This window comes from Xyrauchen texanus, chromosome 3 (assembly GCF_025860055.1).
Source record: "Xyrauchen texanus isolate HMW12.3.18 chromosome 3, RBS_HiC_50CHRs, whole genome shotgun sequence".
Taxonomy (NCBI): domain Eukaryota; kingdom Metazoa; phylum Chordata; class Actinopteri; order Cypriniformes; family Catostomidae; genus Xyrauchen; species Xyrauchen texanus.
The window spans coordinates 10,882,410-10,902,338 of NC_068278.1; the positions used below are offsets into that span (position 1 = coordinate 10,882,410).

Here is a 19,929-nt window from a genome sequence, read left to right on the forward strand (position 1 = left end):
TGTTCTTGCCTGGCAACATGTGAGTCCCCACTGCACCTTTTTCAGATCAAACTAAATATTTAAACACCTCCTACCCCTGTTGAGTTTAGGTGTGAATCGCTGAAGCTCTTGGTGTTTAAAGCGTATGTCTGTAACATTTTACATCTAGTTATTTAGCAGACATTTTTATCCAAAGTGAATTACAAATGAGGAACATAGCAAAGTTCAACAACATCTACAGTGTAGTACTGCCAAGCTCTCAAGGTGGCTGGAGTAGTATAGGTGCTAATTTTTTATGTGTATGTGTACAGTAAGTGCAAGTTAAGTTCAATAGTATTTATAATAAGTGTGGATTGGTTAAGGGAAGTGTAACAGAAGTGTTTTCATCTGGTTCTTGAATGTTGAGATGGTATCAGCAGATTGTGTGGATGTTGAAAGCTCCTTCCACCACAGTGGAACAGAGAAAGTGAAAGATCATGAAATAGACTTTGAGGGGGATCACCAGGTGCCACTCGTTCATAGATTGCATAGAGTGAGTTGGAGCATAGACATGGAAAATTGAATTGAAGTAAGAGGGTGCAGTTCCATTGGCTGTCCTGAAAGCCAGAGTCAAAGTCTTGAATTTGATGCAAGCATCAACAGGTAGCCAGTGGATTGAAATCAAGAGTGGCGTGACATGAACCCTTTTTGGCTGATTGAAGACCAGATGCGCTGCTGCATTCTGGACAGTCTGCAGTGGCTTAATTGTGTTAACTGGGAGGTCGGCCAACAAAGATTTACAGTAGTCCAGTCTTGAAATGACCAGTACTTGGACCAGGAGCTGTGCAGTATAGTCAGACAGAAAAGGTCTGATTTTCCTGATGTTGTGGGGCTCAAATCCTAGACCAGGCAGTTGATGAGATATGGGCGGTAAAATTAAGCTGGTCATCTACCGCCCCTCCCAGGTTCAGAGCTGTTATGGTTGCTGTTAAAAAGTTTCTAGAAAAATGTCTTGATAAAAGTGTTAAAAAGGGTTTTATAGTCCTAAATAATGCACTAAACTGATTGGAACACGGATCTGTCCTGACATCCTATCCAGATAAAATAACCATAGTATAACCATGGTATTTTGTAGTAAAATAACTGTAACCACAAAATTAACATGGTTACTATATTAACACCGTATTACTGTAGTAACATTATTGTTAATATCATCCGCCACAAATTATGGTTACTGCAATATTACTATAGTAAAACTAACTTTATGTATTTTTTTTTAATTAATTATAAATAGTCAAAGAAAATATTAAGACAACGTCAAGAAACCGAATGGGAAAATTAATACATCAAATGCAGAACCGAACCCTGGTTGTACAGACACTGGCACATCAACGTTATGCTCCACATCACTGGTGCGACACTCAATGGCACTTTGTTGCCAATAGTCTATTGGGGTTACATCTGAAAGCAATTAGTCATTCTCAAAAATAATCCCTCCAATAAATAATTAATTTTATCCAGTTTTGGGGCAACATTGGTTAGCAAGTATTAACTACTAATAAAATACGAAGACAGATCATTCAGAAGAATCCTCATAACCTCTTAACTTGCCCTTACTGCTTCCAACTTAATGGTCGTTACGTCGGGAGAAACATCTTTGAGGTATTCAGCTATGGCATGTTGAAATGGCATGTTGAAATTCTATGGTTATAGTTCCCCTTAGCGGTTTAGAGCTTCTAATGACCCATTCAAGTGGTGATCACGGCAGTAGTAAGCCTTTTCTAAATGGATGCCAACTGTATACACAAGACTAGGTTTATTAATTGTATTAATGATTGTAAATCCAGGACCAAAAAAAGGATGTTGATCAATGAACATGTCCAACTTGGTTAAATCGCATAATTTGCCTGCATCCTGTACGATACATGCTAAACAACTATGAGCATGTTAGGTGGTGGTTGAGCCCAGGTTAGCATGATGAGGATGGGGAATGAGGATGATAGGCAGTGCAGGGTCACGCTAATGTTACTGCAGGTAAGGTATAGATAGGGCTATGGCCATTGGTCATGGTAATATGACAGACTCTGGGATCTTCTTTGTTCTCAGTAGGTGGGTGACCCACTTGAGAGGCCTCCATATGGAGTATTGAAGTGTATGACGTGTTAGTCCAAAGGAAGGGGACGGATAGAGAGAGAGACAGACAGAGTCTTAAGAGGGGTTTCAGAGGTGAAAACAGAGGGGCCAGTGGTGAGGGCTGATAGAGTGACCCGTGAGGTCGAGCCTGTCAGGGGCATATAGATCTTATCTAAGGGCCTGCAGAGAACAATCTCATACACACAAACACATGTTGGAGCGGCTATCCTTACGAGGACTCTCCATAGACATAATGATTTTTATAATGTACGAACTATAGATTCTATACCCTAAAGCTACCCCTAAACCTAACCCTCACAAAAACACTTTCTGCATTTTTCGTTTAGTATGTTTTTGTTTTTTTTAAGCGATTTGAATTATGGGGACACTAGAAATGTCCTTATAAACCACATTTATAGCATAATACCCTTGTAATTACCAGTTTTTAACCTAAAAAATTATTTGTAAACCACCCAAACCCAAACCCACCCACACCTAACACCATTACAGTTCACCAGGCCTGATATCAGCACGCTTACTGCCACATGAAACACCAGGGGCAACCCTAACAGGAACCACAGTGTACTTACAGTATTAGCATCACATCCGAGCACACAGTGATGTCATGCAATGGTACCACAACCGTAAATATCAGATTACATATGATTATGTCAAAACAACATGCCACAACGTTGATAATTATATGTGTGTTAAGACAAATGTCAACAGCAAAATAGCATTTTGGTGAGTTCCATTTATTTCCTCGAATCAGTTCAAACTGTGCAAACTGTGCATTTTGATAAATCGATTCAAAACTCTGATTAAATTATTTTGATTGGGGAATTTTAAGCAATGTCAGAGCCAATACACAAATATCAAAATATAGAGTATATTTGCGGAGATATTTTTTAGCTTTATATTGCCAAGCTGTAGTTTTTGTTTTTTTGTTTCCAATTATTTCTCAGCATCTTCTAACAATTGGAAGGTTGTAAAATATGACACACAATGTCATATTTCAGCTGATGGTTAATGCAGTGATATTTCTGCAGAAAATCATTTCAGAACAGAACGGGCCAGTGAGTCAAAGGTTCAACATTCCAACTGATCCCACTATATCAGAGAGACAGTTTCCATTTAACTCCTGTCTGCCTCTGTACACACTGACATGCAGCATGTCTGTAATTCAATTGGGGTTTACTAAATGAGGCTTTCACCTCTTATAACCCTCCTGAGATGATTTTGAAGGTCAAGGGAAACAGATATATGTACCAATGCAAATTGTGACAAGAAAGGACTGAGAAACTAAAAAGGTTGTGTCGAAAGTAATATTACATCGTACTTTAAACTGGTTGTAACATTTAGCATGACAGCTAATGGTCAACCCAATACAGGCTTTCAAAGGCTATTGTTGATATCTAGAGAGAAGTGTGGTTTAAATGGCCAATATAATGCCAATCAGATAAGGAGTTCTGTTTTTGTAGACGAGGAGTACATTTGTGGCCAAATGTAAATGGAATGGATTGCTATCCAATTGGGTGTGCACAATTACTCAAGACACATGAAGAGACCAATCTGTAGTGTTCAATAGCCAAAATATTATTTAAACAAAAAAGCAACCCAACAAAATTACATTGCAAACAGCATAAAGTACTATCTGAGCAACCCCATTCTTCCCTTCTTGCGGTTCTGGTTTCTAATCTCTACAGTACAGCCTAAGACAAAAGACAGTGCTATCAGTAAAGCACATCTCTGGCCAAAAAAAATTAAGAGGGACTTGTGGCCACAAAGTCTCAACATCAGGATTATGGGGTCTTATCTCCATATCTGGCCAGGAGGAGCTGTATGGATTTCCTGTCAAAGTTAATCATGCTCAAAACACATGACAGGCCATGACAGAAGCTCGTGGCATTTCCACACTGATGAAACATCAGATTTGTGTGCTCTTTCTTATAATGGAACAGGTTAAGATTAGTTTGGGCTAAGTGGTCCACAATCAGCATGAAAACGCAAACGCTTCACTCCATGGAAAGGACAAAACCACATGAAGTCAGGGTCTGATGCGTTTTTGAAGAATTAGCACTCGTACTACTGCAAACAGATAAACAGTTAAAGTGGCACAGATGTTTAAGTGCTGGTTGTGTCTTGGCAAGAGTCCAGTATGAAATCTCCAGCCCAGCTCCTACTGGAATTCAGCCAGGGCAACAAAAAACAGCTTGAGTTAGAAAGGATCTCATAAGCTGTGTGCTAAATGATGCACTATACACTATGCACTCAGCCATGTAGAGTATACATTTTCAAAGTGAGGTATCGTCCCAAATGAAACACTTTGTTTTTTTTCTACATGGAAGCAATCGCTGTTTTTCAGCTAGGGGAAGTGACGTTGCTGCTAGCTTTAGCATGTTAGCATGGTGATAGTAAAGCATTTAACTTGCATTTGTAAGATGCTGTCTTCACAGAAGTTTTGCTAGTTTGGCTAGTTGCCAAATTTACCATTAATTTAAATTGGTTTGTCAGGCCAGCTTTGCAGCCTCATCTTCCACTACATAAGGAAAGCCGCGACCGTTGAATGCATGACGTGTCCAACATTCTACACTCATTTTTTGGTTGAAGAAGTACATCATCTGGATTCTCATAGTACACTTCTGTATGTTGCATTTTCAGTTTAAACATACTACTCTCACTACAAAATGTAGTAGAATAATAAATATCCATACATCTCTTGATGGTTCATCAATAAATGAAAAACAAAAAAAATCATATATAACAGAAACATCTATTGTGGGAACCACTGATCATTTCCTCTGTGAAGAACTTAAATTCTGATGACTCACTTCGAGTCCCGCAGTGTCATAATGAATAAAAAAATTCCTTTGTAGTCATCATTTGTATTAGACCCTGTGAGATAACTGCTGGATACTAACAGAAACAGCAATTGTCCCCAATGTATCTGCCAATGGAGTAAAGTGACGATTCAAACTCTTTCAGCCTCAAATATGACAGCGTAAGGTCTGCTGTGAAGATTTGATTTATGGGAGCACAAATTACCTAGTGAAGAAAGTGATGAGACGAAAGACGGTTGTGGTCTTATCTGGTACAGTAGTTGCAATAGTAACAAGTTTGTTACAATACAATACAAAACAACAAGTTTGGACACAGATTGCGGACACTAAAGGAATATATTTGTATAATTCACTTTTTTAACTGCCTGTAAAGTACAGAAAGGGTATTAATAGAGACATTATTCAATGACAAATGGGTTGCGTGGACCTTGTCTTTGGGGACACATTGTAACAAGTTAAACCAAACTTTTATTCTCAACACGCAGTGATCTTTCTTCTGAACTTCTTACCCATTATGCTACACAATCATTAGCATTGGTGAGTGAAATCAGAAAATATACCAGCCAGTGGCTAATCATAGACATTTTTAGTCATGTATAGTGCAACAGTTGGTTGCAAATGAGAGTGATTTTCTCTCATTGTAGAAGACGGTTGTGCACAGAGTAAAAGATTGATCTTGGGATTTAAGAATCAAGATCGTTCAAATGAAGATGGTGATGCAGTTTTACCCAGCCCTACCCAAAAATATATATTGTGTCATCATTTAACCCACTTATCTATCGGGAAATCCTCTTTATTTATATCATTAATGAGATTTGAGAGCTAGGGCAAGAGCTCATCAGTGAATTACAAATTAAAGGTGCTTGAGGTTAACACTAAAGCAAGCAACCTTTTCATCTGTAAAGATGTTTGACTCAAAGAAATGATTACAGGTGAAACTTGAAAAATTAGAATATCGTGCAAAAGTTCATTAATTTCAGTAATTCAACTTAAAAGATGAAACTAATATATTATATTATAATATAGACTCATTACAAGCAAAGTAAGATATTTCAAGCCTTTATCCATGCCACGCCGCATTGAGGCAGTAATTAATGCAAAAGGGGCCCAAACCAAGTACTGAGTACATATGCATGATTATACTTTTCAGAGGGCCGACATTTCTGTATTTAAAATCCTTTTTTTTTATTGATTTCATGTAATATTCTAATTTTCTGAGATTCTGAATTTGGGGTTTTCATAAGCTGTAAGCCATAATCATCAAAATTATATCAAATAAAGGCTTGAAATATCTTACTTTGCTTGTAATGAGTCTATATAATATATTAGTTTCACCTTTTAAGTTGAAGTACTGAAATTAATGAACTTTTGCACGATATTCTAATTTTTCGAGTTTCACCTGTAGTACTTTTGATTAATGTTTAAATTGATGCACACTCAAAAAATAAAGTTTTGCAGTCATATCAGTGGCCTAGAAAAACACGTTTTATTCTAGAAAACCCTCATGTTGGCCGACATGTTAAGATCACATGATTGAGATCGCTATGTTGAGATCATACCAGCTAAATAAAACATCACTTTATCTCGGTAACCCACTTATTATTAGACACTATTGGTATAAATAATTATTGGGATACAAATACGCCCGTGTATTTCTTCAATTGTATTCGCAAATGTATGTAATATTTTTATGTTTGCAAATTCCAAGGCTACGGTCAAACAATACAGAACAAAAAACTAAAACCAAACAGACAAAACAGAAAAAAGAAAGAAAGAAAAAAACTCAAAGCTCAAAGAGATCACATAGCTTCAGAAGACTTTTGTTAATTATCACAAATAATTAACATGACAATCAAAACAACTTAATTAAAAGTCCTTCTGTAGAAGATCATTATCAGGTTGTACAGTACTTTGTGTAGAAGAGGAACCAGTAAGTCATATTTTCCCAAAGTACAATCCAGTCTTATAATGTCTGCGAAAATACAGTTTCTATGAACAAGATTTAATAAACACAGGAAGCATAGTTAACTAACACAAAATGCACTGTAACAAGTAACAGCGAGATATCCACAGTGATCATTAGAAAAAGGACAATAAAACCACATTTCTCTTTAATCCCAACTGTCTTTGACAACACAACGTTTCTGAATATCCAAACAGACCAAAGCAAAAAAAAAAAAAACATATTCCCGCCACATGAGGTATACAAAGGGAAAATAGATAAGTTCCCTCTGTGTGTGAGGAATATCTTTTCAAGGTCATAGGTGAACCATCAAGTCTCCTCCACAGGCACGCATTTTCACAAAACAGCATTAATATTCTCAAGACATCCTGTTTCCCTTTGTATTTTACGGGAGGGGGAACATCCAAAAAGATACTGCGGGAATGACGAGGGGGGAAAGGGCATTAGCAATTCAATGGAAGTCTCAGCAAAGCGGGAAGGCTCAGCCATCACTGATTTTCAGGAAGGCTTATTTAGAAGCAGAGTCATGTAATCGGCCTGATAAAGCCAAACATCGACTCAGCGGCTAAGACGGATAGCAAACATAGAGAGAGAGTAGAGAGAAAGAAAGAGACCCTGCTGAAGCTTAAACTTGGACAAGTTAAATACCAAAATGCTCCTAACTGATAATCATTTCCCAGTACATGTTCATGTTTTAATACATTCGATAAAATATCAAACTCACGATTTTTAAAGATAGAAATCATGTTAGTTTGATTTCTTTTATCACAATATCACAACCAACTGACGATAGGGGTGAATTTGTAAATAACGTCACTACTTTGTTTTTGAGCGGATCTTGCCGGCGGGTCACAAAAAGAATTACGCTTGTGTCCCCAGATACACAAGTTGGGCATATGTGGTATAGTTTGAAAGCTTAGAATCTGAACTTTTCATAGATAACATCACTTCTGCATTTATGGTCCATCAAATAACAAAATAAGGCCTGAGAACATCCACGTCACAAATAAGCAGCACCTAGAGGTAATGTGGTAGAAAATAAAATATTAATTTGAATAGCACTTAAATAGATTTATCATATATCAAATGAAATTTTGTTGCCCTAAAACCACAGAAAGATTTTCAAAAGAATCGCAAAGTGAATTATGATTTCTGTAAGACATCAAATACAAACGACTCGTATGCGCCGATCACTGCTACTGTAAAATTGAGTCCGTTTTCTAGAAATTTAGCAATTATTACTAGTCTATGAACTTGTTGTCTGAATAATCCAATGTTATATCTTAGATGTCCCGATCAAAATATGTGGTCCAGCAGGAAAAGCATGCTAAACAAATCATTAGAAAAATAGTTTTAGACTATTGATAATAAGATATAATCGCAAAGGGGAGGATCTTGGCTTTCTAATGACACCTAGATTGAGCTTCTAGTCCACTCAGAGGCCAAGATATTCAATGAAACAATAGGGATGGTGCATGAACTGAAAATTATGTCTATGGACGAGCATAGTGTGAAGGCTAAAACGCCCTTGCGAGCCACCTACATTTCAGATCGTTTTTTTGTGATGGTAGGTGATAGATCAAGTTCTTGCTGATATCTAGTGGAATAAAATAAGACTTTTTGGAGGGAGAACCAAAATTACAAATTTAGAACAACAATTGTTTTTTTTCTATTCATCATAAGATTGTAAAAATTTACAATATTTTTATGAATAATTGGAGTTTTTTTTTTCATTTGGGGTATTTTCTGAAATGTTTTTGGCAATTAGTCCACAGTGTAGATGGTGAGCTTTTAAATTTGAGCATGAAAAATTGCAGGCGGCAGCCCAAAAATGTCCCAGAGTTCATCAGCACAAACATCAATAAATATTAGCAGTGTACTTGATAAATTATGTGATGATTTGAGGTGTTAATTGGTTTGCCTCAATCATATTTTAAATACAGTAAATTGAAATCGTAAAAGAAATATATACAAAAATTCCAAAAGATGGTTTTACAAATATAATTAATAGGTCTGGGTAAAATAATTGATGTTCAGATTAAATCGCAGTTTTAATTTGAATGATCCCAATATCGTTTCTTTCCCATAGATCCCAAGATCTATGTTTTTAAACTTTAAATTTTAATTTAGTTTTTGGTTGAAATACATAGTTTGGGCCCTGTTATGGGTATATTGTATATACAGAAAATTTTATATTTTCATAATGTGTAAATTAGAAGGGTCCCTGTATTTACAGCATTAGCTGAGAATGTCTTTCATTTATAAGCAATGAATAAAAAATAAAAAAAAACTTTGATTAATTCAATCATTGATGTAGAATTGGGGGTGCGGAGATGTCATGCATCTGTCCTTGTTTAAGTATCTTTGATACTCCCTCCTCCATTGCATAAGTTTGTATAGCCCTACTAGTGCCATGCTATCCTCCTTTAGCATTGATGGTGGTGTCACGTGGTACCGGTTACTTTTTTCAGCACTGACCAGGATGGGCCAATCACAGTAGTTTATTAATATCTCTTTTGTATGTCATTTTGGATAAATGTAAAATGTTATTATAACTGGATGAGGATTTTTAAAAATACTTTTATAGACAATGCTGAGGCGGTTTTCCATTCACAGGAATAAATCCTTGCAATTATCAGTTTTTATTAAACAACTGTCCCATGTAAAATGTCTCCAAAAGGACTTAAAATGTTCAGAGATTTAAATGTGGATGCATGGATGATTAGGTTTTCAGAGCGTCAAGCGCCCCCTGCAGGAATAAAGTATTGTGTCTAACAAGACACAGTCAATGGCTGACAATGTGCGCAATTTCTGTTACCCACACAAAACTTTCGTATAAATTTAGAAAACATTAAATATATCACAAAGGTTATATATGCTAAAGGCATCCATATATATGATCAGTTGTTGTTGTTTTTTTCAGGGTGAGCAAAGCAGACAAGCATATCAGATGAGCAGGTAAGAATGGGAATTTTCTGAAAGGGGGTCACAAAGTGTCTTCAATAATATATTGGGGGTCGCAAAGTATCATCTTGTGCGTTTTAAAGCATTTGGTTGGACTTCAAAGATACATTTTTTTGTTTTTTGGAGTAATCCAGCATCTGTGGCAGTCATCCAAATTACGACCACCATTATGTTCCTCACATCAGGTGGTATGCTTCAGATCTTAAAATGTTATTATTTTCCCTATTCACTTTCCTTATTAAGTTAATGTCTGTTTCATCTGTCCATCAGTCTTTGTCCCAGGTCTCTATACTGTTTTATTAATCTATATTGAATTACCCTAATATCAGGTAATTTAAACACACAATCTGTATAATTTGACATACAGTATTGTGCAAAAGATCTAGGCACTTGAAAAATGATGCATAGTGAGGATGTCTTCAAAAATAATGCCATAAATAGTTTTCATTTATCAATTTACATACAAAGACCAGTAAACATAAAAAGCTTAATCAATATTTGGTGTGACCACCTTTGCCTTTAAAACAGCCCCCATTCTCCTAGGTTCACCTAGACAGCTTTTCTTGGTTGTTGGCAGATAGGACGTTCCAAACTTCTTGGAGAATTCACCACAGTTCTTCAATCTATTTCGGCTGTCTCAATTGTGTCTGTCTCTTTATGTAATCTCAGACTGACTCAATGTTCAGTGGGGGGGCTCTGTGGGGATCATGACATCTGTTGCAAAGCGCCCTGTTCATCTATTCTAGTCTTTTCTATTTGCAAAAGTAATGATTGGGAGTCTAAAATGTACACACTAAAGCTGAAATAACCATCTTAATACAAATGCTTTTATGAAACATCTTATGCACCTAAAACCTTTGCAAAGTACTGTAAATTCACCACAAAATACCTGTTTGTCTCTTCTGTGTTTGCTTTATGACAAGAGCACAATTTGTATTCTCTGCCTATAATACAGCACTGCCTCCTAGTGTTTGAGTAGTGAATCTACTAAATGATTCCAGTTACAGATCCCATGACAACAAAATTGTATGGAAAGAATATAGTATCAAAATTATTAACACACTTGATTAGTTATTTGTGAATAATGCAGTTCATGAATAATAATAATAATAATAAGTTTACTCTGGTAATATATTAATGAGACTTTATCATAATTCATATTATGCCATCTCCAGTGAAGCAAAAGAAGCGATATAAGCAATTTCAGTAGCACCAGATCTCCTTATTTTGTAGCCTATAAGGAGACTGCCATCTAGTGGTGGCACAGTGGATATTTAGACACGTGTATGGATCACGTAAAGCAAAACCAACAGAAAGGAAGTCTCAAAATTCAAATAATTGAAAGAGAGTTGACTCAAATAGACATTAATGAACGCATGCGTGTCAGTTGATCCACAAATTCGCATTCAACACTTCACAAGTTCATTTTGTGTTTGATTTGAAACACCTTCCTATGGTTCCATGCACAAATTGTAATACATTAATACAAAAGAAAACATTTTAATTCACAAATGTGTCTATTCTTGTACAAACTGTGGCATGTGTTAATCATTTTGATCCTATATTCATTTCATAAATTTGGGGTTTTGTGGCTTTTAGTCTCTTAACTTTCGGCTCCTCTATATGCTAGTGTACTCCTAAAAGTAGACACGGTTTTATTTTTGTAGGTATACACATAAAATTGACAGTCTTTCACTAAACTAAACCAAAAATATTGATGACATCATCTTGCCCTCATTCATTTTTCCCATTAAAATGCTTTCTAGTATAAAACCTCCACCTTCTAGCCTACCACCTACTCCTAACTAGCAGTAGCAAGTGGCAAATCGTGTTCATGACTGGCACATAAACAAAAGGCTACTGACCTCTAAATGACAGTGTAGGAGTATTCAAATTATTAATATTACCAGCCGCAGTCCAGCAAAGAGCATCTTAATCTTGGCAAACCAGTATGGCAAAGACAAGCTACATATGCCTGTGTCTCAGAGCAATTCCATTAGGAATAAGATGAAATGTGTGATATACTGACCAGGCTAGCCGTGAGGGAGGGCGCAGACTTGCCGAGGGTCTGTGAGCGCATTCGCACCAGGTTTGTGGTCTCAGAGCCAAAGGCCGGCCATGCCTGCTGGGCTGATGTGTACGGCAGCAGGTACTTTCCTGGATAAAAGAAAGGTGTCTTTAAAGTACACTACAAAAAAACCTGATAACATTAAGTTCATCAATAGTGGCCTTTCCAACAGCAATGATCAATAAACATGTAGAGAAAGTGCCACTCACACAAACACAAAACACCTTCAGAGTAACACATGTGAAATTAAAATACTGTAATAAACATGAACTACATCAAATATAACACAGAACACCCTAATGTAGATAAGTAATTTATACTTGAACAATCACTGCATTCTAGTCAAATATTTTTGTTTAACGATTGCTAAACCACATATTATAATGTTGCCTTTAACAATCTTCAACCATGTCACTTCCTGCTCTCTTCTCACATAATACAATGATTTCAAATCACATCAATATTTCATTAGCCTTAATTTATTTATTTGGCAAGTAGCAACGCATTAAGATGGAAAATTTAGAGTAATCTGGTGATTTTTGCAGAAATAAGACCCATCCACATCAAACCAAGGTCATAATCTAATGACATTTGTAACATTTTTAATGCCATACACGACCCATGACTACCCACGGATGATTTGGAAAGGCACACACCTATCTATATAAGGTCCCACAGTTAACAGTGCATGTCAGAGCACAAACCAAGCCATGAAGTCCAAGGAATTGTCTGTAGACCTCTGAGACAGGATTGTATCGAGGCACAGATCTGGGGAAGGGTACAGAAAAATGTCTGCAGCATTGAAGGTCCCAATGAGCACAGTGGCCTCCATCATCCGTAAACGGAAGACGTTTGGAACCACCAGGACTCTTCCAAGAGCTGGCCGCCCGGCCAAACTGAGCGATCGGGGGAGAAGGGCCTCAGTCAGGGAGGTGACCAAGAACCAGATGGTCACACTGACAGAGCTCCAGCATTTCTCTGTGGAGAGAGGAGAACCTTCCAGAAGAACAACCATCTCTGCAGCACTCAGGCCTGTATGGTAGAGTGGCCAGACGGAAGCTACTCCTCAGTAAAAGGCCGTCTGGAGTTTGCCAAAAGGCACCTGAAGGACTCTCAGACCATGAGAAACAAAAGTCTCTGGTCTGATGAAACAAATATTGAACTCTTTGGCCTGAATGGAAAGTGTCATGTCTGGAGGAAACCAGGCACCGCTCATCACCTGGCCATTACCATCCCTACAGTGAAGCATGGTGGTGGCAGCATCATGCTGTGGGGATGTTTTTCAGCGGCAGGAACTGGGAGACTAGTCAGGATCGAGGGAAAGATGAATGCAGCAATATACAGAGACATCCTTGATGAACACCTGCTCCAGAGTGCTCTGGACCTCAGACTGGGATGAAGATTCATCTTCCAACAGGACAATGACCCTAAGCACACAGCCAAGATAACAAAGGAGTGGCTACAGGACAACTCTGTGAATGTCCTTGAGTGGCCCAACCAGAGCCCAGACTTGAACCTGATTGAACATCTCTGGAGAGATCTGAAAATGGTAGTGCACCGACACTCCCCATCCAACCTGATAGAGCTTGAGAGGTCCTGCAAAGAAGAATGGGAGAAACTGCCCAAAAATAGGTGTGCCAAGCTTGTAGCATCATACACTAAAGCCTTTAAAAGGCTGTAATTGGTGGCAAAGGTGCTTCAACAAATTATTGAGCAAAGGCTGTGAATACTTCGGTTCATGTGATTTTTTGTTTTTTAATTTTAATACATTTGCAAAGATTTCAAACAAACTTCTTTCACATTGTCATTATGCGGTATTGTTTGTAGGATTTTGAGGAAAATAATGTGAAAAAAAGTGAAGCGCTGTGAATACTTTCCGAATGCACTGTATATATACACTCACCTAAAGGATTATTAGGAACACCATACTAATACTGTGTTTGACCCCCTTTCACCTTCAGAACTGCCTTAATTCTACGTGGCATTGATTCAACAAGGTGCTGAAAGCATTCTTTAGAAATGTTAGCCCATATTGATAGGATAGCATCTTGCAGTTGATGGAGATTTGTGGGATGCACATCCAGGGCACGAAGCTCCCATTCCACCACATCCCAAAGATGCTCTATTGGGTTGAGATCTGGTGACTGTGGGGGGCCATTTTAGTACAGTGAACTCATTGTCATGTTCAAGAAACCAATTTGAAATGATTCGACCTTTGTGACATGGTGCATTATCCTGCTGGAAGTAGCCATCAGAGGATGGGTACATGGTGGCCATAAAGGGATGGACATGGTCAGAAACAATGCTCAGGTAGGCCGTGGCATTTAAACGATGCCCAATTGGCACTAAGGGACCTAAATTGTGCCTAGAAAACATCCCCCACACCATTACACCACCACCACCAGCCTGCACACTGGTAACAAGGCATGATGGATCCATGTTCTCATTCTGTTTACGCCAAATTCTGACTCTACCATCTGAATGTCTCAACAGAAATCGAGACTTATCAGACCAGGCAACATTTTTCCAGTCTTCAACTGTCCAATTTTGGTGAGCTCTTGCAAATTGTAGCCTCTTTTTCCCATTTGTAGTGGAGATGAGTGGTACCCGGTGGGGTCTTCTGCTGTTGTAGCCCATCCGCCTCAAGGTTGTGCGTGTTGTGGCTTCACAAATGCATTGCTGCATACCTCGGTTGTAACGAGTGGTTATTTCAGGCAAAGTTGCTCTTCTATCAGCTTGAATCAGTCGGCCCATTCTCCTCTGACCTCTAGCATCAACAAGGCATTTTCAGCCCACAGGACTGCCGCATACTGGATGTTTTTCCTTTTCACACCATTCTTTGTAAACCCTAGAACTGGTTGTGCGTGAAAATCCCAGTAACTGAGCAGATTTTGAAATACTCAGACCGGCCCGTCTGGCACCAACAACCATGCCACGCTCAAAATTGCTTAAATCACCTTTCTTTCCCATTCTGACATTCAGTTTGGAGTTCAGGAGATTGTCTTGACCAGGACCACACCCCTAAATGCATTGACGCAACTGCCATGTGATTGGTTGATTAGATAATTGCATTAATGAGAAATTGAACAGGTGTTCCTAATAATCCTTTAGGCGAGTGTATATATGCATGTATGTATGTATGTATGTTTGTTACACAAATTATACATTTTTAAAATACCCATGTCACGATTGTAACCATTAAATTTGACAATGATGCAATGATAATAATCTTGGATATTTGAGACAATCTACATAATTTAAATAAACTGTATCACTCTGAACTGAATTAGAAGCAGCTCAGTAGACAGCTTAAAATGTCAATTTATATGCAGATATTTCACATTTAAATTGAACAAAGTACCAATCAACTAGATATTGAATACTAGGCATACTGAGAAATCAGGCCATGACTGGAAAAAAGCCATTAAGTTTCTGTTTGTGTAAATTGTACCGACATCGAATACACGTGACCCCCTTCAACTATAACCCCAAATTCTATCAGTCTGGACAGTGAAGGAAAAACTCTGAAACTTTTGTCCTTTCCACAGGTGAACAATTTGGCTATTTGTGAATCAGGAAACATTCCCTGGAACAACTCAGAAACACTTTCATTGGATGCGTATGTTCAGACACCAGAGCACCTCTGCCTGCAGCGTCACATTCAAACCAAACACTGCTCGAAGGTCGCCATTTAATGCCTTTTAATGCTTTTCAATGCCCAGCAGAAACCCTGATAACATTAAATCACACAAGTACAAGCTACAATAGGAGTTTCAGTGGATCCCTCCAGACATTTGAGGTTGGTAATTTTGTGTTCTTTTTATAATGAACCACTCATGTTGTTAGAAAGGTAATGAACTAACTGATAACTTAATCAGTATAGAACTGAGAGGATTATGTGAGTACCACTCTATAATATAAATTGCACTATAAAAATAGACAAACAAATACGTCCAACATGACAGACACAGTAAGTGAATAATGGGGGGCAAAGGTCATACTGCCCACCAGCAATCTATAGATATATTTAGTGGTAAATACACATTGTTCCTGTACAGTGGCCCAAAAATATATATGGACACTTAAGCAACACTTAGAGGAATATTTCCTCTAATATAGAGGAAATAAATAGAGGAAAGTTCAGCTCAGTCGACAGCATTTGTGGTATAATGTTGATTACCACAAAATATTATTTCAACATCCCTCCTTTTCTTTAAAAAGCAAACATCTAGGTCGCAGTGAGGCACATACAATGGAAGTGAACGGGGCCAATTTTAGGGGGTTGAAAAGGCAGAGAAGTTTATAAAATCACTTACATTAATTATTTTGTTAAAACTTCTGTATTATTTGATCTGTTAAGTTGTAAATCTTCATTTTATTGTTTTAGAGTACAGCACTTCATCGTCATGGCAACTAAATTGTAAAATTGGATATAACTTTACACATAAAAATTAGTAAGTGATTTTATCACACTAATATCATGGTAAAATGCGCACTGTTTATGTCTTGTGTCTATACTTTTGAAACAGTGAATATTTTAACAGTTCTGAATTTCCAAAAATCCAGAAAATGAGGGACGAGTCAAATTACATTTTTGTGGTAATCAACATTATGCCACAAATGCTGTTGACTGAGCTTTATTTATATTGAACCAAGAATATTCCTTTAATGTCTGAATATCACTTAATTAGAAAACAAACCAAGTAGCATTTAAGTTTAAGAAAGATAACAAGCACATTTTAAGCAAACTTTTCACAAAAAAAGCTTGTAAGGTTTCAAACAATAAAACTGTATGCAGATACAGTTAAACTCAGAAGTTTATATACACCTTAGCCAAATGCATTTAAACTCCGTTTATTACAATTCCTGACATTTAATTGTAGAAAACATTCCCTGTCTTAGGTCAGTTAGGATCACTACTATATTTTAACAATGTGAAATGTCAAAATATTAGTAGAGAGAATGATTTATTTCAGTTTTTATTTCTTTCATCACATTCCTAGTGGGTCAGAAGTTTACATACACTTTGTTTGTATTTGGTATCATTGCCTTAAAATTGTTTAAGTTTGGTCAAAAGTTTTGGGTAGCCTTCCACAAGCTTCTCACAATGAGTTGCTGGAATTTTGTCCCATTCCTCCTGACAGAACTGTGTAACGGAGTCAGGTTTGTAGGCCTCCTTGCTCACTTTTTCAGTTCTGCCCACACATTTTCTATTAGATTGAGGTCCGGGCTTTGTGATGGTCTCCAATATCTTGACTTTGTTGTCCTTAAGCCATTTTGCCACAACTTGAGGCATTCTTGGGGTCATTCTCCATTTGGAAGACCCATTTGCAATAATTTTCCTTCCTCATGGTGCCATCTATTTTGTGAAGTGCACCAGTCCCTCCTGCAGCAAAGCACCCCCACAACATGATGCTGCCACCCCCATGCTTCATGGTTGGTGTTCTTCAGCTTGCAAGCTTCACCCATTTTCCTCCAAACATAACTCATTATGGCCAAACAGTTACATTTTTGTTTCATTAGACCAGAGGACATTTCTCTAAAAAGTAAGATCTTTGTATCCATGTGCACTTGCAAACTGTAGTCTGGCTTTTTATGGCAGTTTTGGAGCAGTGGCTTCTTCCTGGCTGAGCAGCCTTTCAGATTATGCCGATAAAGGACTCATTTTACTGTGGATATAGATACTTGTCAACCTGTTTCCTCCAGCATCTTCACAAGGTCCTTTGTTGTTGTTCTGGGATTGATTTTCACATTTCGAACCAAACTACGTTCATCTCTAGGAGACAAAAAGTGTCTCTCTCTGAGCTGTATGATGGCTGCGTGGTACTATGGTGTTTAAACTTGGGTACTATTGTTTGTAAAGATGAACGTGGTACCTTGAATGAAACAGGCTTGTGGAGGTCAACATTTTTTTTATCTGAGGTCTTGGCTGATTTCTTTTGATTTTCCCATGATGTCAAGTAAAGAGGCACTGAGTTTGGAGGTAGGCCTTAAAATACATCAACAGGTACACCTCCAATTCAGAACACCTCCTATCAGAAGCTAACTGGATAATTAGCTAAAGGCTTGACATAATTTTCTGAAATTAATAATTGTGTTCCCAAGAAAGACATTAATGTATAGTGTGTCAAATAATATTAAAAAACCTGTTACCTGAGGAAGTTTCCTGTGTTTTCCCTCTCTCAGAGCGAGAGCGTTCCACAACGTGTTGTCAAATGTTAGTGGAACATGTGTTTAACTACACATATGATTACTCTGCTAGGATACAAAAACATACATTAATTGCAAAATGGTTCAGAAAAGTTAAGTTCTGGGAAAAGATCTAGAATCATTTATTTGCAGATACCATTTCGTTTGATATTTTGTTAACTAATGCAGTGGATATCAATGGGTTTTGTGTCAGGAGTCAAATTTAAAAACTGAATCAAATTTGTTTGTCATATAAAAGTATACATAAATGCCCCTCCAATCCGGCTTTGAAATGTATGTATAAAATATCATATGCCCAACAATATGCAAAATTATTAACATGATATAGGCAGAATATTAACACCTTTGTAAATGTTTAAACAAGTACAAAGATATTATTTACCAGCCAAACATACACTGGGCTAATATTAGCTATATCAGTATTAGCGTTAGTCATATTACCAAGTGATGAATCTGCTTCAAAATACAAGAGATTCTTTGTACACACAGCCCCGGGCGTCAACAACAGAAGATATGAAATTACATTCATCAAGTGTGGCTTAAGGTTCCAAATACTTTTGGGGCCACAGTATGTTGCCAATACCAGCTACCTTTTTTTGCTGTACGTTTAGACTAACAACTGGCAGACTTCTATAAGACTGAATCTAAAGTTTCCAATGCAACTGATATATCCTCTGGAAGGTCATGATTCTCAGCACTTAACACGAGTCTTAACAGCAATATTCAGCTCATATTCAAGTCCTTCACACTGTTTCACAGCACATTAAAATGTACTGTTGAATGTCTCTAACCTTGACTGATCATTTTCCAGCCCCCCACTGCTTTAAATGTGAGCACATTGATAATCTAATATACCTTTGCAACATTGAGCTGCCATACAAAATGTAATTTGTTGGTTGAGAAGTTGTCAGATGAAATTAAATCTATTAGACTCAAATTATAGACAGTTAAACACATTAAAAAAAAAGATAGCATTTACGCTGTTGTGATTTCTAATTTGGGAACGGTGTTTAAATGGTAAATTGGGTGCTGTGTACATCTGTGACTCATTGTTTTAAAAATTGCTTTGTAGATTTAAAAAGGCAAACGTTTGGGGTGTTATTTTCGAATAACTGCTTATAGGCCAAATAAGGTACTTGCATGAAGCTCATGGGCTTCTTGGTAAACTACAATTTGCAACTACATATGTACAGTACATTTTCTGAAGAAAGTTTAAGGGGTATTTGCCCAAACAAAACTCAATGCTATAATGCTGCGGTGTTTGTATGATGTTACAAAGGTGTTCTGGGTGGTTTTAGCACATTGCTATACTGTTGCTGTAGTGTTCTGGATTTTTGTTAAAGCATTGCTATTTGGTTGCTAATATGTTCTGGGCGTTTTTTAGTGTAACGGAAGCCAGCTGGTATATGTAAACCTCACTCCACTGGCCTCCAGAGGTGCACTAGCAACTGACGCTAAAGACTGTAGCCTTTAACATCCTCATTAGTGTGCCTGCCTCCCATGCCAGTGATGCCGGTTCAAATCCTGCTCGGAGTGGATTGAGCAGGATTAGGTAAATCAGCATATTGCTATATGTTTGCCAAGGTGTTTAGGATATATTAAGCGCATTGCTCTAGGCAGGCTAAGGTGTTCTAGGTGTTTTTAGGGCACTTTATTTGATGTATTGATTACAGAATTTAAGAATTGATTATCATGACTACATTAATACCCAATGTGATACAGAAACTGAAAGGTCTTAGATTACACAAGCCTTCTCGCAACAGATGGGGAGCACATGAGATAAAAGGGACAAA

General features: G+C 37.5%; 1 protein-coding gene across 1 annotated transcript in view; it reads right to left on the reverse strand.

The window, feature by feature from the left end:
- LOC127625308 (microtubule-associated serine/threonine-protein kinase 4-like) overlaps positions 1-19,929 on the reverse strand; it is a 171,067-nt gene that overhangs the window by 120,993 nt on the left and 30,145 nt on the right. The window contains exon 3 of the mRNA XM_052100522.1: positions 11,888-12,015. Coding sequence (XP_051956482.1) covers positions 11,888-12,015 — 128 coding nt within the window. The remainder of the gene's footprint in view (positions 1-11,887; positions 12,016-19,929) is intronic.